This window comes from Falco rusticolus, chromosome 3, assembly GCF_015220075.1.
Source record: "Falco rusticolus isolate bFalRus1 chromosome 3, bFalRus1.pri, whole genome shotgun sequence".
Classification (NCBI taxonomy): Eukaryota; Metazoa; Chordata; class Aves; order Falconiformes; family Falconidae; genus Falco; species Falco rusticolus.
In genome coordinates this window covers 52,309,478-52,336,247 of record NC_051189.1, presented here as the reverse complement: position 1 = coordinate 52,336,247, position 26,770 = coordinate 52,309,478, and the positions used below count along the sequence as shown (strand labels likewise).

The 26,770-nt window shown below is 39.1% G+C and overlaps 1 protein-coding gene across 1 annotated transcript; it reads left to right on the top strand.

Moving 5' to 3' along the window:
• Positions 1-5,353: 5,353 nt before the first annotated feature.
• LOC119144332 (desmoglein-1-like) lies at positions 5,354-26,759 on the top strand. Its single transcript, XM_037379564.1, has 16 exons — positions 5,354-5,401; positions 12,152-12,187; positions 12,563-12,691; positions 13,379-13,534; positions 13,670-13,817; positions 14,726-14,889; positions 15,160-15,294; positions 15,858-16,043; positions 16,225-16,484; positions 17,410-17,552; positions 17,699-17,917; positions 18,210-18,761; positions 20,610-20,758; positions 21,249-21,309; positions 23,978-24,189; positions 25,670-26,759. The coding sequence occupies exons 1-16, from the start codon at positions 5,354-5,356 to the stop codon at positions 26,639-26,641; spliced, it is 3,570 nt and encodes a 1,189-aa protein (XP_037235461.1). The 3' UTR covers positions 26,642-26,759.
• Positions 26,760-26,770: the final 11 nt, after the last annotated feature.

Sequence of the window (26,770 nt, the reverse complement as noted above, 5' to 3'; positions counted from 1 at the left end):
GTAGGTCTGAATATAGCATTGATAAAATACTTTAAATCTACCTTCCTGGGTGCTTGCCAGAAAACAGGTAATTTAGGAAAGTCTTAGGCTGGCCTCCTCTTGCAGAATGGAGGTCTGTATTAATTTAGGAATGACAGAGCCTCCAGGTAACTGCTGGGGAAACATGCTTCCTTTAATCAAGGTCAGGCTAGAGCAGAAAAGTTTAATTATTTAAGAAGTTGGGGGGTTTCACTTCCCACACAGAAGACTTACTCAAGGCTAAGTCTGAGACTGCAGTATTAGGGGGTGTGTTCATTGTTATGTAGATCCAAGCCCTTGCTACAGCCCAAAGGGGCTGTCCTACCCACCCTCTGCCCCTGGCTTAGCACCCTCAGCTGCTCCTCCCTGCCATCACTGCCTTTAGATGTTTAGCATCTTTAAAAAATGCAGGGTTTAAGCCATTTAGGAAATCTGAAAATTATATGCAGCCTCTCACAAAACTGAGTATACGCAGTTCTTTACGGTTGTGGGTAATATAAAATTGTATAAATATGAATGCTTAGGTAAGAAATAAAAACTGCAAAAATATTTAACATAAACTTCTAGAAAAAAAAGAAACAAAAACAAACAAACAAAAAATCAGAATGAAACTCCCCATAAAAAAACAGACTGAAGCAAAATAAAGCAAAAAATAGTTAAACTGAAAAATAAATGTTACTAAAACCCAATACTTTACAAGATGCGATCAGTATTGTAACAATGAAGAACTAAGGAGAATATATTAAAAGTGATAAATCTTTTAATTTAAAAATTCCATTAAGACATCCGTATTAGCCTGCTCTGTAACAGTCTAATAGAATCATGATGAATTTATGAATAAGTCAGTTCTGGGTTTGTCATCCCAGACAGTACTATGCTTACTTTCAAAGGCAGATTTATTTTCTTTCATGTGTTTCCCCTTATAGTACAACTCTTGAGGTTGTGAGCTTTAGCCTACAGGAACATTCATGTTAGCCATGTATGAAAATACCTGCAACATACATCTGAGATACCCAGTCTGACTCCACATTCCCCTGAGTCCTTTAGCATTCACACCTGGTAACCTTATCACTCATCCTGAAGGGAAGGGGCCTTGGGAGCTGGTTTAGCTCTCAGGGATTAGCTCTCCTTGAGCAAATTTTTCAACAGCCCCCACACTGAAGCAAATGCTGGAGACGGATTTATGTCAGTAGGAATTTCTTATCCACAACTCAGTTATCTCCTCACCATCGGTAACTACATCCTCCTTCACCTGTGGCACAAATCAGCCAAAGAAATCACATAGCCTTTCCTTTGGTAATCATATCGCACTGTAGGTTGATACTGATTCTTCAACACATCTGTAGTGAGAACAAGTTTATGGCTAACTTCAGATCATATTGATTTCATTTTCATGCATTTTGCAAATGATATATAGTACGTTGGTCAGTTTTGTTCAATGAAGAGCACTAATTTAGAGATGCAATTAACAATCACAGAGTATTGCCAGAAATTTTGTCAAGTGAAAAAAGTTATCATCTAGATGAGACACAAAAGTTGTACTTAGCCATCTAAACATTGAGATAGTTGCTGTTGGTATTAAATGCACAGAGCAACATTGTATTATTGTTGTTACTGCTTTTAGATGTATCTTACACCACTAACTTTTCTGCATGTCCCCCTCTCACTTGACATCTTACAGATTCTGAGAAAAAATCAACCTTTGTGTCCCTGAGGCCTGGCCACTTTATAGAAGGGCTACCCTAGCACATTACCTAAATTGTTCTCAGAATATCAAAATATGAAAAATACCAAAATTTTATCAGAAGACACAAATATCCATAGCTTTTCTGTAACGAAGGTATTTATTATTACTTCATCATGTCATTCTCTATTTCCTGGTCTTTTTTTTTCTAGGTCCCATGAACCTCTTTTTTCCGCCTGCATATTGTGTACCATGGGAATTATTAGAAAAAGATGTGTCTCCTGTGTCTGTGAGTATGAAAATAATATAGGCAGGAAGTAAAGCAGCCTTTCTGAGTGTGGAGCAGATTTATTTGTTTTGAAATTCAGAAGGGCACTGACCAGATGATGACCCAGTGAGGAGAGCAACTGGCTCTTGACTAAGGAACTTGCTCATGGCTGACCAGGGGCAAAAGCCCCCCCTCTGAACCCCACAACAGGGGCAGGCATAACTCACATTGGGGACTGTGCCAGGAGAGGGTGTAGAACCAAACTACCAAACTTTTCCCTGTGAGATGCTCAGAAATTTGACTGAAGCGCGTGCACCAAATATGGATGAAGCAGGTTTGAAATCAGCTGTGGGCTTGGGCTGATGATGCACTTTTGGAGGCTTAAAAGCTTATGCCCTATTTTAAAAAATTACTCAAGAACAGTGTTTTAAAAGTAGTGAGACCACTGCAATAGGAAAAGGGTGCTTTCTGAAGCACTCAAAAGTGTTAATTACCTCGCCTAAATGGAAGTCATTAGGAACTGGACTCTTAGCTGGCTTTGCAATATCAGTAGGCGACAGGCTGAATTTTTAGGCTGAAAAGTGAAATTTTAATTAATTGCATTATATGCCAGTTATATTTTGAATTATCCAGCTCTATTTACACAATGATCCAAGGCCCTTTCCTCTGCTGCTCGGTAAGATGCTAAGAGGGATAAAAGAAAAAACAGAAAAACCTTCATACAAAATGTAAAGGAGAGAAAAGCTCCAAGAGCACAAAATCACTGTTAGGCAGTTGCTAATAATTCTGTTTTATTAATTCCAGTATTCCCAAAGGGTAATGGTCAGTGGTTTAGGATTTCTTCTTGAAGCCAGGTCAAACTACTGTACCTTTTCCATCATTCTTGTTTAAACTATTTTAAAAAAAATATTAATTTTAAAATTATATTTTTGAAAGTTTGAACATTTGTTTTGAAATCCCATTTGGAATTACATTATAAGTTTTCCTATTGAACAATTGTTCTTATTTATCTTTCCCGATGAGTCCATGTGCACTTTTCTTCATAATGAGGTATGGCACAGAGAGATATTGTGTAACAGCTGGGGCTTTTGTTTTCACTTTTTCTGGGACTATTATTGTTGTTTGAGGCATTTTATCATCTTTTGTAGATCAAATTATCTTCTGTTATACTAAAAAGTATGACACAACAAAACTGAAATAATTTGGCCTGTAGGAGAACATGCATATTTTACATTTTCAAGAAATAACCTTCTTCTGTTCAGTAGTCAGAAATTCAGTACTGCCAGGACCAGTTTTGAGTGACACCCACTTCCAGCCTTTCTTGGTTTCTTATCAAGGCTCCTATATAGCTTTCACATGCAGTGATTTCTCAATAATCTAAATAAAATAAGTTTTTATCAATCTTCTTTCACAGATACTCCAAAAGTAGTCAAAAATAGTCTACTGACACCATGTCTGAAGGTCTGTAGAGAAGTTTGAGAACTACTCATTCTGAAGCCATGTTTACCCTTATTCCATGTATTTCCCCTACACAGAAAGTATAGAACTACCTCTGAAATGCCAGAATACTGGCCCACTTCAACGACTGATTATTGCATTAGTAATATGGATATTTTACATTTTCCTGCAATAATTATAATATCAGTATGGTATGAAACATTAACAAACATATGAAAATAACATTAAAAATTCTGAAAAAAAAAACCCAACCACCAAACCTCCAAACCAAACATTTGAAAAATGTAGAAGGCAAAATGTTTTAAAAGCGGCATCTTGGAATATGTAATTAAGCCAAAGTTCTGTAAAAAGATACTTTGGTTCATAAAAGAATATGCATATTTTATATGCACAGCAAATAATTTTTTTTTTATTTTTACTTAATCCAAAAGCAAATTTCAGATTATTGAAAATTTTCCAGAAAAGTCAAAATCTCTATGTGATCTGTTTAAACTTGCCTGTCACAGTTTGCCTCAATGACTGACTGCTGAGAATGTTAAGCTTGGTACCAAAAGCTGAGTGACAGCAGGGACAAGCACAACGCTTTGGCAGCCCCAGCCAGCTGCAAGGCAACAAAGCACCCATCCTAAACAGCATGTGGGCACAGCATGCTGCAAAGCTGCTTACCCAGCAGGAGCATGGGGCCTTTTCCCAGGAGGTGCTGAGTAACACCAGAGGTGCTGAGCCCTCTTTTCCCAACTTGAATTCAGTCCTGGGAGATGCCCGGCACCATGGCAGGTTTGGCAGGCTCAGGAGCAACCAGCCATATTGCACCTCTGGGGGTGAAGCATGCACCCTCTTCCCAGGTTCAATGGCAGGACAGAAGCTCACTATATCTTTTTCTTGCCCATACCGGGGCAGTTCAGGTGTCCTAAGGACGCAAGAAGGGACTTGCAATGCTGTGCTGCAGAACAGAGGGACCTATTGCTGAGCAAAGTGGGGAATCCTCTTTGATTTCTCTGTCCCTCATATATTTGTGCCCATGCCATCCAAAATGAGGCCAGAAGTGAGCTGTGCAGCACATCCTCCCTTGCCTCCACTATCTGTTATTTTAAGCAGTTCTCCAGTTTCTCTGGCACAACACATGTGTACATGTGCCTCTTCACCGTGTCAGCAAGAGCACAACCCATAGGAAGGGAAAGGTATGGCATAAGGAAGCTTTGCAGTTGGTCAAAGCAGAAACTCTCCTTCCTATGCATCAGATATTCTTGTAGCCTAATGAATAAAACACTATTTTTTGCAACAAATTAATATGTTACCTCTTTAATGACAATCCCATTCTGCTCTGAGAGCTGCACTTCTGTGAACAATGTGCATGGAACTGACCTCTTCACGCCTGGAAGTAAACAAATAGACTTACATTTGAATTCAAAGTAATCATTTCTTAAAATCCATATTCTTTACGGTAATATTCATTTAGCTCGTCTATTATACTTAGTCCAAGGAGAAAACTGGTAATTGCATTCAAAGCAATGATAAGTTACCATTTTAATGGTTCCTTATGTTGTGAGTAATTTATAAATCACTCGGTATCTTCTCAGCGAAGCTTGCCTTCTGTATTTAAAACGTACCCTTTCGTATCCAACAAAGGGTTTCAGTGCAGTAAGAATTAAGGTGTGTCTCAGTTTTTACCTGCAAGCAATAATGATGTTGTCAAGCATTTCAGATGAGACCAGCCCAGGATTTTGGGGTGGGGAAAGACACTCTGTTATACAGCATCTTCAGTGCTTCCCTCAGAGGGAGGCAGAGACACCTTGAAGGGCTGAGTATAAGGACATCTACCGAGTGTCTTTTAAAATAGACACCAGAGTTGGGGGGGGGGAGGGGAAAAGGAACAGGCTTGTAACCATAACACAGTTGGACTTGTATCCAAGAACTCAGATGCCATGGATTGGCTCCCTCACCAAACGGCTGCTTTTCTGTTCCTTGTATTGGTAAGTCAGATTTTAAAACAATTTTTGTAAACTCTATGATTATGCCAGTTGAGTCTTCCTCAGCAAACCTATACGTTTTACGGTGTAAACTACCGTCCAAAAAACTCTTGTGAAATTTAGCATAAAAAGCAAAGCTGTGCTTATTTTAAACTACACTTCTGAAGATTCTATGCAAATAATTTAATTTTCATTACATGCTGAGAAATGTTTCTTTTGATTTTGATTTTCTGCAGTCTGTTGATGTTCAATATGGGACTTTTGATGTTTAATCCATGAGTCTTCAGGTGAATGTTGTCTGTGGCTACTATTAAAGGAGTCACTATTATTAATAAAAGTATTATATTTATAAAAATCCTAATAACTTGACTGTATATCATTTGGTTCTATGTCTTTATTTTTTTTATCAGTTGAGGGAATATGAAAAGCCTATGTCTTTTTTTAAACTGACTAGAAAGAGCACTTCGGAGCTGACTAAATCCTATAGCTATATTCAAAAGAAAAGCGTGAAATCTAATGAAGACCTTAGCTGAGTAAAAGTCAAGACTTTGCCTGTTATTTCACATTTACAAAGAATTCCTGCCTTGTAATGCATTAGTGCCTGAGCTGCCATGTGCTGGTCAGGTGAACGCAGATGAAAGTGTCGCTCTTCAGGTTTGTTTTTCTCACTGTAAAAAGAAAGTTGTGGCTATGGTCAAGCTGCATAGCTGTATAGTGTGTTCATCAAAGCACATGAATACTCAAAAAGGACTTAAATAATGAAGGCCCTTCTACTCCTGCAGTATGATTTTTGTGTGGATTATTTGTACTTGTCTGTGCTGCTCTTCTGAAATTAGGTAGAAGTTTAAGGCCCTGAAGATTGAAAAGAGTAAGATTTCTACTACAGTTATGTACTTCTGTGGCTTTTGTTTTACACAATGTATTAGTAAGCGTAAATGTTTGTTAACTTCCCATTACTGACCCCTCTAGGAATGTTATAGTTAGGGAAAAAGTGTTTGTTGTTACACAACATGAAATCCTAAGACTTACTTTGAAAAGATAATCCATTAATTTTAGGTGACAGCTCTGCAGTCGGTAAAGTAGAACTAAACAGCACAGGGCAGCTGCCAAGCAAACAATAAAACTTGGCAAAAGCAAGTTACAATTTGGATGAGTTTCTGCTTGTTTAGAGACCTCAGTGCAGAGGTTTCTGAGATTGGCCTGTTGTACATCACTCTAACGCTTCTGGATTTTCATCTAGCATTAGTGACTAATTTTACTCAATTACCTGGTGATGCATACTCCTGATGTGTCGAAGTTCAAAAAAAATTTGACTGTACTGTATCTAAGATCTGCCTATTCAAAAGAGATTTTACTGCTTTACTTGTCTCGGCAACTCTGGAGCCATTTTCATTCTTTCAGTATATTATCCTTACACTTGTGACTGATGAAGGATATTTGTTCTCAGAAAATAGGAGCAACTGTGAAAACTGCCATTATGTTTTGATGACTATCAAATATTTGAACTTTTATTACCCAGAGGAAACAAATGTTGTTCTTATTATGCGTTCTTCTGCACAGCAGTGTTCATGGTGGCCTGTACAGCTTAGTAGCATCTTTCAGCACTTTGAAGAAAGCTGACAAACAGTAGAGATTAAACAAATTATAAATTATGTATCCAATGTTAGTGTATCCTGAAAAAAAGTCTTGGTTTTCAGCTCAATCTTTCATGAAGATCACCTGTCTGAATGGTGTGTCTGGTTAGTATGTTGTTAATAAGTTGTACCAAAAAAAATTGCTGTGGAGTTATACCCATTTTAGTACACTATTACACTTTCAAAAAACACCACTTAGAGCCCTGAAACAAATAATTTTCTATATGCATTTCACCATCGGTGGCACTGATTCTGCAACCCTTGATCACGTGACTTCAAAGGCATTATTCTCATGAGTAAGGGAGTTCTGTTTGTGATACTTGCACAGACACGTTTTATGGAAATAACCTGTTTGATCAGGTATGACTCTTCTCCTGCCAGCTATCATGTGACAGCAAATAATTTTAAATTCACCACATCACTTATATGCACTTTTGTCTGGCTACATTTTCCCATGTGTTATCTATGCCGTTTCCCGCCTCCCCCCCGCCCCCCTCCCCCCAGTTGTTAGGCTATGGTTACACCTCCTACTCATAACTTGGTTGCACATAAAATATTAAGGGGCCAAATCCTCTCCTTGCATATGCATGTAAAGCATCTGCCAGGATGTAGTCAGAACCTATAGGCTCTTCAGCCAAAGAATTTTGTTGTAGAAATAGAGACTAAAGCAATTCCACATCCAGGAATTATCACTTAAGATTAGGTTAAGTCTGCAGTTCTAAGTGAAAATGATCCCTAAGCAAACATGCATTTGCAGCTAGAGTACTCTAAGCCATACTAGAAATCGAGTTTTACTGAGGAGATTTATTAAGGAGACTTAGCATGACTAATTTGAAAAACTCAAATTTGAATGGTAATGGCATACACCCTGTATGAAATTGCTTTTCTGTATATTTTTCTAATGGTTAAGCTCAGTTACTGTATGGAAATTCACTATATCTGTATGACTATGCAGAAATGAAACAATCTCAGTGGAAACTTTCCCAAAGTGGTCAGTTCTCTGAATAAACACATTTTAAAATAAGTAAAATTTTGGAATATACTCTTCCGACTGACATGAACATTGTCATACTTCTGCTGAAATAGCAATGGATTCTCCATCCTGGGTGCAATACAAAATATTGGTGTCAGTTGCTAACAGAAAAAGCAGTAGAAATACCTTAGAATCAGAAAACAAAATGCCAGAAAAATCATCCTGAAAACTTCTCCTTTAAATTGGAAGAAGCACATTCATTAGTGACCTATAAAAATGGAAAGTATAGACAAAAACACATTCATGTTTCAATTTTAAAGTGATCAAATGGCTTCTTTTTAAAATGTGAGGGTTTGTCTTATGTTTCAACTCTGCTTCTCATCATTTCATTTATCATTTTTTAAAGAGATGCAGAATGAATAAAGGGAAAGGCTCGTTATTTCAACTCTTTACTAGTCAGAGCTTTGGCTGAGTAAGAAAGGTGTAAAAGTCCCAAAACGCTGACACAACCAGAGCTATCATGGCGGCTTGATGACTAATACAATATGTGTGAGTTCTCAGCACTCCTCCCATCCAGGCCAATAACAATACCGCTGTTGACTTCAAAGAGAGAGAAGAAGATCCAATATGAATAATGCTGGGAAGATGTTAAAAGGCGTGTTCAGTCATTTAGATTTGAGTAGGTGGAGGAGGGAGGATTCCATAATTGCGTATAATATTGCTTGGCAGTCAATTAATGATTAGTTAATTCTTGTTTGTAAATGGCTTTGAAGGTGCAAAGAACCATTCACATCCTATGGGCCTAATTCTGTTCCCAGTTGCATCAGAATAAATCCAGAATAACGCCAGTGTGACTCTAAGGAGTCATTTTGGACACAAGGTTCAGGCTTTGTATCATCACAACAAGACAAGGTCTCAGACAGGCCACTCTGCAAATGACAGTTACCATAAACATGTTTCCTGCCTGCACCTCTCCCAGCCCCAACCAGAAACAGCTTGTGCAATGAGCCTCTAGCTTCTCTGCAGAGTTTCTGTTTTTTCACAGTCTCTCAGAGAAAACAGAACAGCAAATCTTGACATCATCCTGATCAGCTTGCTTACCCCAAGGTCCTCAGGATGCATCCCACATATTCCAGTGGCTCCTATTACTTTCATTATCATTAGCCACTGAATCTGTGCGAGGTACTGTACCCTGTTACTAGTTTAGAAGGGAAATTTGTTCACTGCCTAGAGGTATGCTGGAGTTAGCTGCTAGGAGACTACTTCTTTGCTGGAAATAGCACTAAAAAAAAAGTTTGCCTTGTTTGCATTGCAGAGAGACACATTAGAAATAGACAATTGGAGTGGGGGAAACCTTCTTTCTAACTGCTGGTGATAGTGGAGAACCAGAAAACATTAGGTGGGGAGGCAGAGGAACTTTCTTCCCTGGATAGTTGTCAATCCAGAATTGTTGAGGTTTAGCTGGTGAACTAGACAACTTTGGCATCATTAACTAAGAAAAACATACCAAGTGTTGACATCAAGTTCATCAGAACAACCTTTTCAAATGATAACACAAACTGTACTAAGGACTCGGATTCAAAACCATCGAGACTTCTTTCCAGATCTCCCACTAGCAACACGGAACAAAATGGGTTTTCCTTAGTCAGTGCGGGACAAATGTGGAAATATGGGTCCTAAATTTACAATCCCCAGCACTACGGATGAACAAATTCCTGACATTCCCATTATTGGTGCTCAGAAACAGAGGGTGAAATTCCAGTGTAGAATGTGTATTATTCACTGCTTGAAAACAGAACTCCTTATAGGCTGAAATCAAGTGGTTTATGAATATTCATGTTCTTAAAGAACAGAATTCTTGTAAGAATTATAAGAAATAATTCTTATTTCAGAGATACTCAATACAGTTTTTCGGTCAGGCCTGCTGAGTGTGAGCGCGATGGGGCTGGGTGTGAGGTACTGGCCTCACTGTTAAATAACAGGACAGGCCACGGGATGCAGGCAGTAGACAAGATTCACTAACACTGCACTGGGAGGTGTGTACCCACGCTTTTCTGGGTCAAGACAATTGCTTACATGCCAGAAGGGATCCGGCCTAAGGGTGGAGAGGATTTCACCACACTTGCCACAGAAGGCTCTGTTCTGCTCTTGGGATCAACTGATAAGAGATGTTGAATCTGTGCTATTTCTGGTGGGTTTATCAGTCAGGCTCTCTGGTGAGGGCGGAATCTGCCCCTTCTATTCTCCCATGTTTTCCCAAGCTCCAAGGGGGATCATAAAAGGACAGGCCTGAGCTCCCACTGGGGGGGAAATCTGCAGCTTAAGTGGAGTAGGATGTTGTTCCTTCTCTGAGGTAATGGCTGCACATATATTTGTACCCCATTCTGCAGCTGAGGTTTTAAATAGTTACCAAGACATAAACTCAGATTAAAATGTGTATTGATGCTTTTAGCACAATATGAACATACTTTAATGATTTTCCTGGAGCATACTTTTCTTAAACATTTATATCAACAGCTTACTCAAAGAAACAAGAAAAAAAATTCTTACTCCATGAATAGTCTCATAAATTTCCAGGTATATTTACACCAAGTGGACAAATCCACAGTCTAAACTCCCTCCTTCAGAAGCAGACTGGGGCAGCCATTGTGTGCCAAGGTCTCAGGGAATGTTCTAGGCAAGATGAGATCATTGGAGACATTGCTTTGTAAATGACAGATGGTGGACCTCTGACAGCATACAGGTAAATTGGTGCCACAAACGAGTGGCTTAGGTTAAGTCATTACAGCCTAACGGGGAATCCTGAGATCACAGCATGGCCCAGGGGATGGGAGCAAGAGGTACCACCACAGTGGGGAAATGGGAAAAGGCAGGTGAAGCTGCTGTTCACTCATCTGTTGCATGTAAGCAGTTGTTTTAACATTAAGTGGAAAAAAGTCTACGCCCATCTTCTAGCCTTGACAGAGCAATGCAATAAATTTGAAGTGAGGAAAGTCCCATGAGGTAAAGCTATTATAATGAAAAAGATTGTGAGAAATTTTATCCAAGTGTAACTGACACAAAACCCACCAGATAAAACAAAAAAATTGCTATTGAGCAGTACTGGGAAATTATAAGGGAAGTGGGAAAATGGTAACTACAGCTGTTAACCACATTTGGTGAGAAAAGAGAAACTTTGCAATGCTTTTTGAGTCACCTGGATATTTTGGTTTTCCCAATGATGAGTGAAACAAGCATCCAGTCCTGAAAATCCCATACTTTTCACCCTTTACCATCTGGAGAGAGCAGAGGCAGGTCCTAAACCCAAAAGAGATGCTCTGAAGAGGTACATTCACCAACTGAACTTCATTTTCACACCTTATTTCGGAACAAGGTTAATTCAACTGTGCCTTCTTTTAAACTGTGCTAATCAAGAAGTCGAGGATTCTCTATTAATTAATTTTAATTTTAAAGTAATTGAATATTGCATCTGATCTTGCCACCTTTATTTACTAAAGACTTTGGTTGCATAGTTATATCTGAAATCAAAGCCCACTGCACTCCAGGGAAATCTGCCTGATGACTGCAATTGGCTTTCCATATTACATTGAATCTCTTCAAGCTCAGTGGGAAGTTTCAAGAAAATAATTTCATTCCTTTTTGTTAAACTACATAGTTAAGTACTTCAGGTGTCCTGTGGACCTTTGAAATGAGGAGAAAAAAAAAAAAAGAATAACTTCTTTAGAATAAATAAATACTCCTTTTCTAGTTTCCTAGACTTACTTTTTAAGAACAACCTTTGCAACAACTTCTCTCTTCAGCTGAGGTGTTACAACCTAAAAATCTGTGTGAAAGCTGTATTCTGAGGTAGGTATAACTTGAAATTTGCTATAGCACATCATTCAAACTCAGTTCTGCCTTGAAAGACAGTATTAATTTTCAAGGTGTTAACTGTCAAGGAATTCAGATGATGGATATAGAAAAGAATGAATTGCACAAAGTCATCTGTGAAAATCCTGTAGCTATTGTCTAGATAGGCTATTGCAATAAACTTGAGAAAAAGAACTGCTCCAGTCCTGCAGTATAGCAATGTAAGACAGTTGGCTTTTACTTACTGCATTTTGCCCTGAATTTTTGTATGCCAATCTTCTCATTGTTTTTTTGTAGGTACTCTTGGATTTCAGCACAGGATTTCATGTAGAGGTAATATATATTTCTTTAGAAACTGATTTTCCGATTAAATTGAATGTAACAATGCCAAAATGAAATGGAAAGTACTGAACTAAGACATTTCTGAACTTGAAGATTGAAAATGTTTTTAAATATTAAAAAGTTGCAGGTAATAACCTGCTCACCCTCTCAAGAGATACTCTCTTGAATATAAATGAGTGTTTCCTACACAGGAATAATTTTAAAGTTAACACCTACAGTCTTCGAGTTTTGGCACTCACTGACATAAAAAAGCCCATGATTTATAAAAATCCCTTTTCTCTGTATTGTTGAAAAATCTAAATGTCTGTGTTAATTTAAAATGGATTGAGGTTACCTGTCATACGATGCTGGAACTCTCTGTCAAAGGTGAAAGAATGGGATGAAAATGGAATGGCAAGATGGAAAACCTTCAGAAGACAAAAACGTGAATGGATCAAATTTGCTGCAGCTTGTAGAGAAGGAGAAGATAATTCTAAAAGGAATCCAATTGCCAGAGTAAGTACAAAGAAAACCAAAAGTGTTCACTGGCAAGGAAATTTTTCTACAGACAGGCTGATAAAAGGAGAGAAATTTAAAAGTATATTTGCTTAAGAGTAGTCAAAGCAAGGTATGTAGAATAAAAGAAAGATGATGCAATATTTCCAGCTCTGCTGAGACAGTGTCATAAGGTGAACCCACATGGCTGCTGAGGAGTGACCAAAGGCTTCCTAGAACATTGCCATCAGTCTACTTCCTGGACAGCTCCAACATAGTTTCTTCATGTGCATCATCTATATACTAGATCACAATATTTTTCCTTTCCTTTCTCACCCTGAGAAACCCCTGAGCAGAAGTTCAAGGATAGTGTATGATTTCTGTGGGCAACAGAGCAAAGATGTCCCCTTGTCATGACCGTACCCTTACTGAGGTCCAGACACACTCTGGTATTCTTGGAAGTTTCACTCTCCACTTCCCTGCCAGAATATTTAAGAGAAATAGAAAGCCCATCCAGCACTTAAGGGGAGATGAATCTCCAGGCTGACTGTTTTGTAGAACATCCTTCCACTGGTTCTGTCAGCTGAACCTTGTGATAGGTGGTTTAGAATCTGAAATTATATAGATTTTTTTACAGGAACTAATAATAGGGGAAAAAGTCCTGAAGGTGTCCTCAGTAATCTGGCATACTGTTGTCTATTGTTGTAGATCCGATCAGATTGTGAAGAAAACCATCCAATCACATACAGCATCTCTGGAGCTGGAATTGATCGTGCCCCCTATGGAATATTTGTTGTTAACCCAAGAACTGGAGAAATTAATATAACATCAGTAGTGGATAGGGAAGTAACCCCAGTATTTGTTGTAAGTACTCCCATTTTACCTTTATAATGATGGATCCAGGGTGGGGCAGGGAGAGCAGGAGGTGGCAAATTCATTTCAGATTGTTACTTTCCTTACTTCACCTTTGGTTTTAAAACAGTAAATCTCTTTGTCTAGATACGTTGCTTTGCTAAACACTCAGTGACGGGTGTAGATTTGGAACCACCTCTTGAACTTCGAGTCAGAGTTCTGGATATAAATGATAACCCTCCTATATTTGCACAAACTGTATTTACAGGATCTATTGAGGAAAGCAGTATGGACAGTAAGTAACTTTGTTATGCCTATTATCGTATAGTTAGTGAAGCTCCCAGAATACAGTTATTATAAACCTGGGGTGCTCATTCTGCTTTTTCTTAGGCAGTTACATATATTGGCCAGAGATACTCCAGAGAAGGGGGCAGATGCCTCTTGAAGTGCTATTCGAGCCAGGGCCCAAGCTCATTGCCTAAAATCAAGCAGCAATGCTTCCTTCTCCCTTCCCTCCCACACATGAACGTTGAATGTTCCAGTTTCTAAACATACCGTCATGCAAATTCTTTCCAATGTGAAAATTTAAAATAATGCAGTTAATTTCTCCTCATTAAAAAAAAATAACATTACACCTACACTTACTTCCTTTACGGGTATATAAAATATAGGGGGTTTCCTGTTTTTTCTATTTCAAATATTTGTATTTGTAGCCTGAGTATTGCATCTGCAGTAGAATATTACTAAATAAACCCTTACTTAAACCACTAAAATAGTTCTTCTTACCAAAAGTACAGCAGCCAATATTGGACATGCAAATAGCACTGAAGCAATACTGCCTAACCCTCATCTACTTTCTAGAAATTCTCACTTAAAACTTTGGAGAATTCTTAAATTAATGTCTACAAGCTCAGTATGTACTGTTTTTACGTAGTCCCTATGGTTCCTTAAAGAAGTTCAGTGAAAATCTGCATTACTCCATCTGATCTTAATTTGTAATGCATTTTAGAATCATTATCATTCAGCCAGAATCAGTACTACAAAATTAAACTTTTGTTTTCTCCTTGTAAATGTCAGTGCATAGATAGCATTCTATCATTTTTATATACCAAGTTTTAGCATTGTCTGGATGAGTTGTTTGCAGGAACAAAGCAGATTTTCTGATTTGTTTTTTTATTAATAATCATTAATTTTTATTCTTAGATACACTTGTGATGAAAATAATTGCAACAGATGCAGATGAACCTAATCACTTGAATTCTAAAATTGCCTTTAAGATAGAGAGTCAGGAACCTTCAGGTCCACCCATGTTCATTATGAATAAATATACTGGAGAACTCCATCTTGCAAATTATCTGGACAGAGAGGTAACATTTCCCTTCCTAAAGTTAAATAACATGATGTTGTGGTGTATATGTGTTATGGGGGGTGAGGGTGGGTGGAGCGGAGGGGGGGGTGGGGAGAAATTTCATGGGGTTTACAAAAATTAAAGGAGGGATTCATTTTTTCTGCGTGTTACACTAGAATGTCTAAGGCAAATTCCTGCATTAGGAAACAGTAGCAAGGCATGAGTATTTATAATAATTTGAGATGTACAGGTGGTCCTTCTAACACACTCACTTCTGTTTCTGTGACAGCAACATAGTAGCTACACTCTTGTTGTGAAGGCGTCAGACCGGGATGGAGCTGCAGATGGAATATCATCCCTATGTAGCTGTAATGTTAAAGTTATTGATGTCAATGACAACTTCCCAACTCTTGCTCAAAGCTCTGTAAGTTTTTAGTACCAAAACCAACACCACTGTTTTAAAACCTTGTTCAAAAACCCAGATGATAACAGAGCCCTTACTAACCTGTAGAGCACTTTCACATTTGAATGCTCCACTGGATTAACAGTCGTGCTTCCTTGAAGTGTGCTCAAAATCCAAGCCGTTGCTTGCACACCAGTTCTGATTAACATACACATCAATTCTTTTTGTATTCCGTGAAGTCATTCCTAATGCTGACTTCTCGGTATTCAGAGAAATACAGTCACTCAGGTATCCAGACCCATGCAATAGAGCTACATTACGTAGGTTAATCCAGTCTTTGTATGATCTTTTCTTATCGAAAGCACAAATCCATCTCCTCTAAGATGCCTCTGCAAACACTTGAGGGTGATACAACTCTTTGGGTCTGCACTGAGAATGAATCACAATTTACCCAGAACACATTATTTTTATTAAATTGACTTCAACTTGGGCAGGACATCCTTCAAAAGAATCTCTGCAGTCAGCTCCATTTTCCTCACATTCCATGTTTTAGTGTTTGCTAATAGGTTTATCTGTCGTTCCAGTTTTCAGCAAGTATTTCAGAAAATTCACTCAGTTCAGAACTACTACGAATACAAGCTCTGGATGCTGATGAAGAGTTTACAGACAATTGGTTAGCAGAGTTTTTCTTCATATCTGGTAATGAAGATAACTGTTTTGAAATTGTTACAGATCGAGCTACAAATCAAGGAATCCTTAGAGTAATTAAGGTATGGATAAATATTGTGATTCGACTGTTGAAATAATAAAAATCTTTAAATAGTTTTAATAAATTTTTAACAAAATTAAATGAGCAGTAAAAACACTGTCACTCAACCATTTAAAATAGAAAATATTTAAATAAAATTAAAGGGACTTTTATTATCTAGTTGTCTGTGGTTTATCTTTTAGGAACTGAATTATGAACAACTCCAAACTCACTCACTGATTATTGGTGTCAGGAACGTAGCTGCCTTCCACCACTCCGTTGCACATGAATACCAAATCACTGGAACACCCCTTACAATAGAAGTAAAAAATATGATTGAACCACCAAGATTTCATCCGTCTTCAATTGTGTTTCCTGTATCAGAAAGCACAAGAGTGAATTATGTTGTGGGAACATACACAGCCCTTGATGAGGACACCGGAGCTATTGCGTCAAATGTTGTGTAAGCTCTGCTCTGCTTAACTCCCTGGATGAAATAATTATTTTGAGATTTCAGTGGAAAGAGGAGTAGGTATTTTAAAGGGTGCTTTAAAAAAAAAGACTTTAAAAATTTAATAGTTTAGCAATAGAATAAAATAGCAAAAGAATAGTATATTCTTCAACCCATTTTTATGCTATGATTGCTTTTGTTTTGTGACCTACTTTCCTTAGCCTTGTGCAAAAGACAAAGAAAATACCATTTTTCTAACAGGCTGTAACTTAAATAAATCAGAACAGATTTTTTTTCTAACCCAACCTAAGAATATTTTTTTCCTGAAAAGTTCGCTACAAATAGGGAATTTTTTGGCATCTCAAAAAAGCAAGAAGAAAACCCCAATAATAGTCAATATTATACAATCAGAACAGAAGGTCACTACCAGCTCATTCAATAGTAAAAAAAAAATTACAAAAATAGACATTTATTTCTCCTCAAATTAGTGATAATTAATGGAACTATAATTTGCTTTTTAATGTATGTAGAAATAAAGACATGCAATTTACAAAGGTTTGACAATTTTTCTTAAAACAGAGGAATATGTTAGCAAATACAATCAGAAAAATGTGTAGGGAAAGCTGTAGATTTAACTGCTGACAAAGTTCAACAGGGATTCTAGTAAAGGTTTACAGGGTCCAGAAAGTTTTTACTTTTAGCCTGTAATACCACTTTCAAATATAATGGACTTCTGCACATTTACTTTCTTCCTAATTATTTTTCTGGTCTACATCTTTTGAAGTATAGAGGAATTTTGCTTGAAGAGGGTGAAATTCAATAGAACCTAGCACAGCCTAAAGAAAAATATTCCAGAGGCAAATATTATTTGCAAAATGAATATTTAATACACATATTCATAACATAATGCTGAGTATTTTTTCTTCACCAAACACAGATATAGTATAGGACGTGATCCAGGTGCCTGGTTCAGAATCAATCAAAACACTGGTGAAATCACACTGAACAAAGTAATTAACCGGGAATCAATCTATGTAATCAATGGGCAGTACAAAGCAGAGGTTCTGGCTATCACCAGAGGTAAGAAAAGAGATTAAGTTTTCTGAAACAGTATCTTTGTTCCAGATTTCTCTCAATGTTTTTTCCTCTTTCCAGTTTTCCCACCTGAACTGCATTATTTATACTATGAATATTCCCTCCTGATGAAAAATATCTTCTTTTTACAGGTGTTCCTCGATATACTGCTACTGGCACCATTGTGCTTTCAATACAAGACACCAATAACAATTGCCCAACTATTAATACTGAATTAAGAAAAATATGTATGCATTCCCCATCAGTGGTTATCACAGCAAAGGGTATGGACGGTGCTGCATATGGTGCCCCCTTTACATTCAGCATACACGGTGAACCTCAAACCACATGGATTATCAGATCAATAAATGGTAAATTAACCTACATTTTCTTAAAAAGTGCATTTGCCCCTTTTATATTCCTCAGGTTAAAAAGTGATGACTAGACTGACCTGGCTTAGGTTTTCCAAAAGAAAAAACTAGCACAGATGAGCATTGTAAGTTTCAGCTTAGAATAAGTACTGTAGAGGCATAAAGTAACTGAAGATCTCAGGATGGGGATGCTTACTCTTCATTCTGTTTGATGAATATTACTTTAAAAAATTCTAGATTTGTACAGGATTTGTAGTCTATACCTTAATCTAATTTTTTTTTCTTCCCAAAGCTTCCTCTGCAGAACTAGTGGGTCAGAACATTGACTTCTACGTTTATAGGATCTATGTCAGCGTAAGAGATAACCAAGGCCGACGCTGCCCTAAACCACATATAATTCCCGTGCAAGCTTGTCAGTGTGATAGTCGTAATTACTGCACCAGTGGGGCCACAAAAATAATTATCATTGGTGGTGGTGCCAGTGGCGGTGGTGCTGCTGGAGGTGGTGGTGGTGCTGGCGGTGGCGGCGGTGCTGCTGGCGGTGGTGGCGGTGCTGCTGGTGGCGGTGGTGCTGCTGGTGGAACAGGAAGCCAAATAGGTGGAGGAGGAACAGGACAAGAAAGTGGTGGTATGGGTCCGTCTGGACCTGGAGGAAAAGAATTTGAAGACCACACAGACTGGCAGGTTTACACTGATGGATACGGTGATGTTGATGAAGGAGTTACTGCAGCCACTGATTATGGTTATAACGAAGGTGGAAATTATGGCAGAGCTTTGCCATCTACTACCACACTTAGTGGTGCTGCCATCGGCTTGATGTTTCTTGGTGGATTAATATTTGTTTGTAAGTATAAAACTAAGAAAAGAATTTTATTAATTTTCTAATAAGTTTATTTTTTTAATTCTTCTAAAGTAAGGTGACTTTTCTGGTTGGTTGTTAACCTGTTGGCTCCCATGGGGCATTTGACAGAGAAAAAAAAGTCTAAATTATAAGAATTTCTACATATTTCTATACATATTTCATTCATAATAACTATTGGCTTCCTAAGATTTTTTTCCTAAGGTGTTATCCAGTTCTCAAACCATCAGACAAGATAAAAATATTTAGTAAGCAAGAGCTGTCCCTGTCACTTACAACTTGCACTTTGCAATTTGTACTTCTGTTACATTAGCAGAAGAAATGGACAAGTATCAGCTCCAAGCTGGGTATGAAAAGATGTAAAGAACAAGCTTCCTTTAAACTCAAAGGCAGATTTCAGTAGTAGAACAATAAATACAATAATCTTAAATTTTGAACCTTTTGGCTATTGCTGCCAAAAAATTACATCTATTCAAAATAAGTAGCATTTGAGATAACAAGATCAAAACAGATCATTTATTCATGTCCTATTACTTTTGAAGAAATATGAGTTTCAGGGATAAGGACAACTTTGTGCAAAAAATTTCTTCTCAGACCACCACAATCAGATGTGATTGTCTTTATTTCATGTCCTGGGCTTCAAGCAATCAACATCTAAAATTTCCCAGTGCAGAATTACTGACTACAAAACCAGAGGAAAATTATTTTTCTCCTGAGTTTTGCGGGGGGGGGGGGGGGGGGGGGGGGGGGGGAAGGGGGGGCGGAGAATGTGCATGTGTGTGATCTTTGATTAGCAGGAATCAACAAACACAAAATTTTGAAGCTGCAAAAGGCTGTTTTATTTGTAGTTCCTAGGTGGTTAATGTTTCTGCCTTTTGAAATCTCTTCTAGTTGGTAATCTGGAGTAAATATGTCCTCAGTCATGCAGTGTAAGGCAGTGCTTTGTACACTGTATAACCCTTTCCCCTTTTTAGTTTACTTTGATGTTAAACTGAGAGTTTTAGATGATCTACTTCGTCTGGTGAAGGCAACTGTCTCTCTCCACTCCCTCTGCAGTGATCCAAGGTTACTAACTTAGCCATCTAGGTCAAGGACCTAAAGACAGCCAGAATTAATATTGCAGTGCCTTTCCAAAATGAGCAATGTTTTCAATGTTGGCGTTTAAAACATTCAGCGATTTCCAACACTGAGTTCTTGAAACAACTAAGCATAATACTAAGCACACTGGGAAACCTGAGTCACTCTATGTAATCATTTGTTAAAACTGGGGTTTGCCTCTATTGTTTTGCAAATCAAGCATTATGTATATGTGATGTGAAAAATGCAACTGGAGCCTCAGCCAAAGATCACTGTAGTCAGATGAATATCCCTCCACTGATTCTCATATCTCTATTATTACTAATGTGTATTTCTTTTCAATTACAATATATGAAGAGACAAATGTATGTTTATATATCAAGAATGAATATCACTGAATGCTATACATAGCAAAACTGGTTCTGTTTGTTCAATTTTCATATGTATGCAACTTAGATTCATTCAGCTGAGATAGATCAAAGTCTGTTCCCAGGTGTATAGGCATAAATTTGGAGTAACAGCCCTACTCCACCCCCGCATTGCTCTGCTGCAACTGAAGGTGCAAATTATTCTGAATTTCATAATACATAAATTTCCAAAATTATTCTGAAAGCTAGACATGCAGGCTGCTTGGTTTGAAGCATTTTAAAAGACATATTTTCAAAAGTTCTTGAGCACCTGTCCCCTGGGAAAAGCAGCTATTCCTGTGAGGAAGAGATGTCCTAAATCCCTCTTTCCTGTTTCTTTCCTGTTCAGTAATTCCAATTTTGATGTCAATGAGTGACTGTTGTGGGTGTGGACCCGGTGCTGTGGGTGGAGTTGGAACTGGATTTGAACCTGTACCTGAATGCACAGAAGGAGCAATTCATCCATGGGGAATAGAAGGTGCACAGCCTGAAGACCGGGTCAGTAATATTGTGTTTCTAAAACCTGTACTACCTCATACTTACAGAAAAGACTGTATTTGACTAGAAGCATTGTAGCACTGTGTCATCTTCTAAAAGAAGCCTGGCATTGTCAACCATTGCTAGGAAGATATGAAAGGTGATTCTTAATTAACATTTGTAGATGAAATTTGTGTGGTTTAACTTGTATTCAGTTAGCTTGGTCCAACAGTTTGGTGTTACTATTCCCTCAGCTGAAACAAAAACTAGCAAGTTTTTTTTCAGTGCGAAGTAGGACAAGGTAACACAAACCATCTGCACTGATCACCTTTTACATTGACAATGAAAAAACCTTGGAGTCATCTTTTTTTTTTTTTTTTAATGGGGATGGTAATTAATACCTATTATTAACAATTTAGACTGCTAATTTCTTAACATGATTCACAAAGTCCTGGCCTTCATATGGGGATTTCAAACTCATCACTCAAGGGGTCAAAATGTTGTCTTTCAGGATGTCTCACACATTCTTGCCCCAACAACAGCTGCAGGAGGTGATTTTGGTGAACCCTCTGGTAAGCAGATCCTAAAATTTTCTATGTGCTATAAAGCTATCTTGCAGAATTTTATGTCTTCTGATGCACGGAGCACTGTGGTTTTGCAGCTATAACCCAACCCTTCCAACCTTATATCTGCAGACATCAAGCTGCTGCTAGTAGGAATTCCAGTATTAACACAGGAAAGGATCTGACATTTGAGCCTTTGAGCAGATTCATTTCTGCAAACTAAATTTATTTTGAAATATCTGCCAAGGCTTTCAAATCTCAGGTAGTTCTTTCTTTTCTTCTCTTATCATTCCAGCTAGTAAATGGAGGAACATTTGTAAATGTAAAGACAACATAAAGACACCAATTTTAGTAGAAATCAATCTTAAGGACAGAATAAGGAAATTTTCTTTCATAACTCAGTGATGAAAGGTTCGGTTCTTTCCACTTTCCAGGCTCTGCTTCCTACAAGGGAGAATAGGACCTATCAAATAGCCAGTTAATTACTGACCATTTCTGCAACTAGACTAGTCAGAAAGTTGCTACATAGTACAATGAATTTATGCTTCTGAGATAAGTTTTCCCCAGGAACTTAATGGCCATAGAGAATAAGTAATGCTGTGCAGTGCCACTTTCTCTTTTCCCCTTTTCCTTACTCCACAACAGGAAGGAAGGATGCTGGTACAGATCCATTTTCACTAGCTTCTGACAGGAAGAATTGTCACTTCACAAAACAACTTCTCTGATGACTGTTGGTTATTCAAAAATTTTCTCATTCTTAAGATAAAATATAAAAGAGAACATTTTGAGGCGTAAACATGAATTAAGAGTCTTTGTTCTCAGGGAAGTTCTGCTGCCATTACAAACGAAAAGTTTCAGGCTTACACATGTTTAGAATCACAGAATGGCCAGGGTTGGAAGGGACCCCTGGAGATCATCTAGTCCAACCCCCCTGCTAAAGCAGGTTCTCCTAAAGCAGGTTGCACAGAGTCACATCCAGGTGTTTTGAATGTCTCCAGAGAAGGAGACTCCACAGCCTCTCTGGGCAGCCTGTGCCACTGCTCTGACACCCTCAAAGCAAAGAAGTTCTTCCTCACATTCAGGTGGAACATCTTGTGTTTCAGTTTGTGGCCATTGCCCCTTGTCCTGTCACTGAGTGCCACTGAAAAGAGCCTGGCCCCATCCTCTTGACATTCACACAAGATATTTATATGCATCGATAAGACCCCCTCTCAGCCTTCTCGAGTCTGAACAGGCCCAGCTCTCTCAGCCTTTCCTCATCAGAGAGATACTCCAGCTTCCTAATCTCCCTAATCATCTTTGTAACCCTCTGCTGGGCCCTCTCCAGTAGTTCCCTGTCTCTTGAACTGGGGAGCCCAGAACTGGACACAGCACTGCAGATGGGGCCTCACCAGGGCAGAGCAGAGGGGGAGGACAGCCTCCCTCCACCTGCTGGCCACTCTCCTCCTGATGCACTCCAGGATACCATTGACCTTCTTGGCCACCAGGGCACACTGATGGCTCATGGCCAGCTTGCTGTCCACCAGGACTCCCAGGTCCTTCTCCACAGAGCTGCCTCCCAGCAGGTCACCCCCAGCCTGTACTGGTGCATGGGGTTGTTCCTCCCCAGGTGCAGGACCTCACACTTGCCTTTATTGAGCTTCATTGGGCTCCTCTCTGCCCAACTCTCCAGCCTGTCCAGGCCTCGCTGAATGGCAGCGCAGCCTCCTGGGGTATCAGCCACTCCTCCCAGTTTTATATCATCAGCAACCTTGCTCAGGGTATACTCCGTTCCTTCATCCGGGTCATTGATGAATAAGTTGAACAAGACCAGACCCAGTACTGACCCCTGGGGAACACCTCTGGCTACAGGCCTCCAGCTGAACTCTGCCCCTTTGTGATTTACTTTATTTCTACTGTTCAGTACCATTATGGTGAAAGTCCCTGGTTCAAATTCTATAAAAGAGATTAAATGAAAACAACAAAATTATTTAGACTATGTTTCTTAATGTAATCATAGTCAAGACTACTGTAAGCAATTGGTTTATTATATTACATGCTGATATTTAAGACCATTCATGCCTTGTTATCACATATGAAGAAATCTGGAGAAGACAAAATTCTGTAACTATGACTTTATATTTTATTGTAAATAACATTTTCATTCTGCATTATGAACACTGGTGGTTACTATGATCCATTGTTACTGTCCCAAATCCCCCTTAACAATCTAATGGCTAGAAAATGTGAAAGGAGTTACAAAGCTATTTCATTTAGAAGAGAAATTAAGGCAAAACAATTTTAACCCCGATGTGATCATAAATAATCCTTTATGTATTTGCATAATTATCCATAAGCATTACCTGATTTTCTAATGCAAATCCCATGACAGTATGTATGTACATCAGAGATGAATCTCTCCAGTCAGTTACACAAGTAAATCATTGATTTTGTAAAGCACATATGCATGTGCTCCCTAGCCTCAGGAATAAAATCAAGGTCTTAGATGTCTGCTAATGTATGCTTAATTTTTACTGCAGTTTCAATATTGGCACCTGTGCATGGATCGGTGACTGAACTTAGTCTAAAATACCTTTAGAAACTCAGTAGTGTCATTGTACTATTTGTAAAAACAACTGGAAAAATCTGCATAAGTTTTCGCAAAGCACAGGAAGGATACCTTTTCTTCTGTTTTCAGACATATATACAAACACGTATGGAGGAGGAGGAGGAGTAGTAGCTTCTGGTGTTGAAGAAACTACAGGGGTTGGCTATGGCACTGGTACTGGTTACGGAACAGCTGGAGGAATTTCTGGAACAGGGGAAGCAAAAGGGTCAGCTGGAGGAACAATAAAAGAATATCGAGAAGGAGGGGTTAACATGGCCTTCTTAGACAACTACTTCTCTGAGGTAATTATCTGATGATCTTTGCTTTATATCTGTAAGCCTACTGTTAGATTCTCCTCCCCAGGTTATGTGGTGGAAATCCAAAATAACTCCACTTAAATTGAAACTTCCATCATGTAAAACTGGTGTGAGCAAAGCTGACTACACTAGTGGGAAAAACTATGGCACTAGTAGCACTGACTTTAAGCTGCTGCCACCATAGATTTGATTGCTCAATAGCCTTTTTGTAAACTGATGGACACGCTGCAGGTATGGGTAGCAAGCAGTTTAATTATTGCAGCTTCATGTGGCCACCAAGTTTATATATTTGCCACCTTTTTCAGTGTATAAATAGATATTAACTTTGTGAAATTGTTCACAGGTACTTCCTCTACAGCTTGTTTAATGAAGTGACTTTTACCCTTAAAGAACTGTGAACACCAGTTCTCTTTCCTCCTTATTTTTATTGCCATTTCTATTCCCTAAAAGACTTATGAACTGCAAGTGACACAAATATGCAGTTTTGTAATTGGCAGCATATTAATTAGCCTTTACATATAGGACTAAAAAATGCTATGAATTTACATGATTAATGAATTAATGGGATATATTTTCATAATTAGCATGAACCGTAAGGCATAAATATTATAATTGCATGTGTCTCCGAAATATCAATTAATATATCAGGATTGCTGCATTTCAAAATCTAAACAAGAATCAGTGGAGGAGACAACAGAGCAGTCCTGAGCTCTGTCTTCATGACAGAGGTCCTGAGCATGGACTTCACCAAGACAGGAATCTCCCTGCTTAGGCTGGGAGCAGTATATAGTCATTGTTTGCAAGCCACGGGCCTCCACAGATTACTCCTCCTACTCTGCCTCTCCCTCCCAGGCCTCCCCTTCTGTCCTTCCATGCTTCCTCCAACCTCATCCCATACTCACTTTAAATTCTCCTCTTTCCTGCCTGATGTCTCTGCACTGACCACCCCATCATCCCCAACACCATCCCAAATCAGTGATTTTTACCCTGCTCAAAATAGATTCCCCCCGGGGCTCACCAAGCCTTCCCTGCTGTGTCCAACCAAACCTCTGTCCCATACCCTCTGTCCTGGTCTCTCCACTGCTCCCCTCGCCATCCTGCTTTGCTCCTCTTCCTACTGCTTTGTTTGGATATTGCTGCCCAAAGAGTACATTTGTTCCCCTACCCCTTTTGGTCTCTCCCTTCACCTCACAGTCAGATCCACTGATGACAGACTAAATTTGAGATGCTAAGTGTTGGCAGAAACAAGAATACAAAATCAGTACTGTTTGGGTAAAACTTATTTCAAGGTTACAAAAATGTTGATTTAATTTGTCCTGTTGATGTCCTGTTTTTCAAGTCAACTGGGCCTTACCATGTTCAGAAAAACCTTACTGTGGTTTGAGTCTTCATACTCAAAAACCTGATGAAAAGTCACTCTGTTCTTCTTTTCTTCTTTTATTTTTTCTTGTTTTGCAAACTACAGAAAGCATTTGTGTATGCAGATGAAGATGAAGGTCGGCCAGCAAATGACTGCCTATTAATATATGATCATGAAGGAGTCGGTACTCCTGTCGGCTCTGTGGGTTGCTGCAGCTTTATTGGAGAAGATACAGATGAAACGTATTTGGACACATTAGGACCAAAATTTAAGACCCTGGCCGAGATCTGTCTGGGTAAAGAGATCGAACCTTTCCCTGATGTCAACCCGCCCTGGCCATGCGTTAATGTCACCTTTCCCAACCCTGAAAGTGATCTAAACCTCCCACCACCTGGAACCACCATTGTTGTCAATGGATGTGCACCTATGCCTCCTCCCGTCAGCACTACAACGGTTGTTACTGAAAACACCTACACATCTGGGTCAACCATACAGCCCCCAAGGCCAATGCCAGATCCTTTGCTCCATGGCAACATGACAGTGACCGAGACCTACACCTCTGGCTCCCCCTCTCTTTGCGTTGACCCACTCCGTGCATCCAACGTTGTTGTAACAGAAAGGGTTGTTGGTCCTGCATCTGCCTCTGATTTGCGTGGCATGCTAGATATCCCCGACCTCACAGATGGGTCCAACGTTATCGTCACGGAAAGAGTAATTGCACCTAACTCCCGGCTCCCAGCCTCTCTGAGCATTCCTGATTTGGTAGATGGGTCAAATGTGGTGGTGACAGAAAGGGTGTTCAGGCCTGCCTCTGGCATGCCAGGCAGCTTAATAAATATTCCCTCGGAGTTATCGAACGCCCACAATGTGGTAGTCACCGAGAGGGTAGTGTCAGGGTCTGGGATGAGCAGCCTGGGGGGGACAAGCCTGGCTGGGGGGAATCTGGGTGGCCTGAGCAGTGCTGGTCAGATGCTCAGTGCTGACTGTCACGTTGGCCAGGCAATGGGCATGGCATCCCCCAGCACCTCCCGGAGAAGAGTGACAAAGTACAGCACCGTGCAGTACTCCAGTCAGTAAGGCCTCTGCCAGCGCCCCTTCCTGTTGAAATCACCATTTGCACTGACACTCATTAGCTGCCACCCATCAAGAATATTGTTATTATTTATAACTAGGAAATAGTGCTAAAATTTCAGGGTTTCCTACTTA

What these genes read in the sequence shown, in the direction of transcription:
- LOC119144332 (XM_037379564.1), top strand. Translation starts at nt 5,354, where the DNA reads ATGGATTGGCTCCCTCACCAAACGGCTGCTTTTCTGTTCCTTGTATTG. An exon ending in GAATCCTTAGAGTAATTAAG is followed by an intron (nt 16,044 to 16,224) that starts GTATGGATAAAT and finishes TTTATCTTTTAG; the next exon opens with GAACTGAATTATGAACAACT. An exon ending in GTGCACAGCCTGAAGACCGG is followed by an intron (nt 20,759 to 21,248) that starts GTCAGTAATATT and finishes GTTGTCTTTCAG; the next exon opens with GATGTCTCACACATTCTTGC.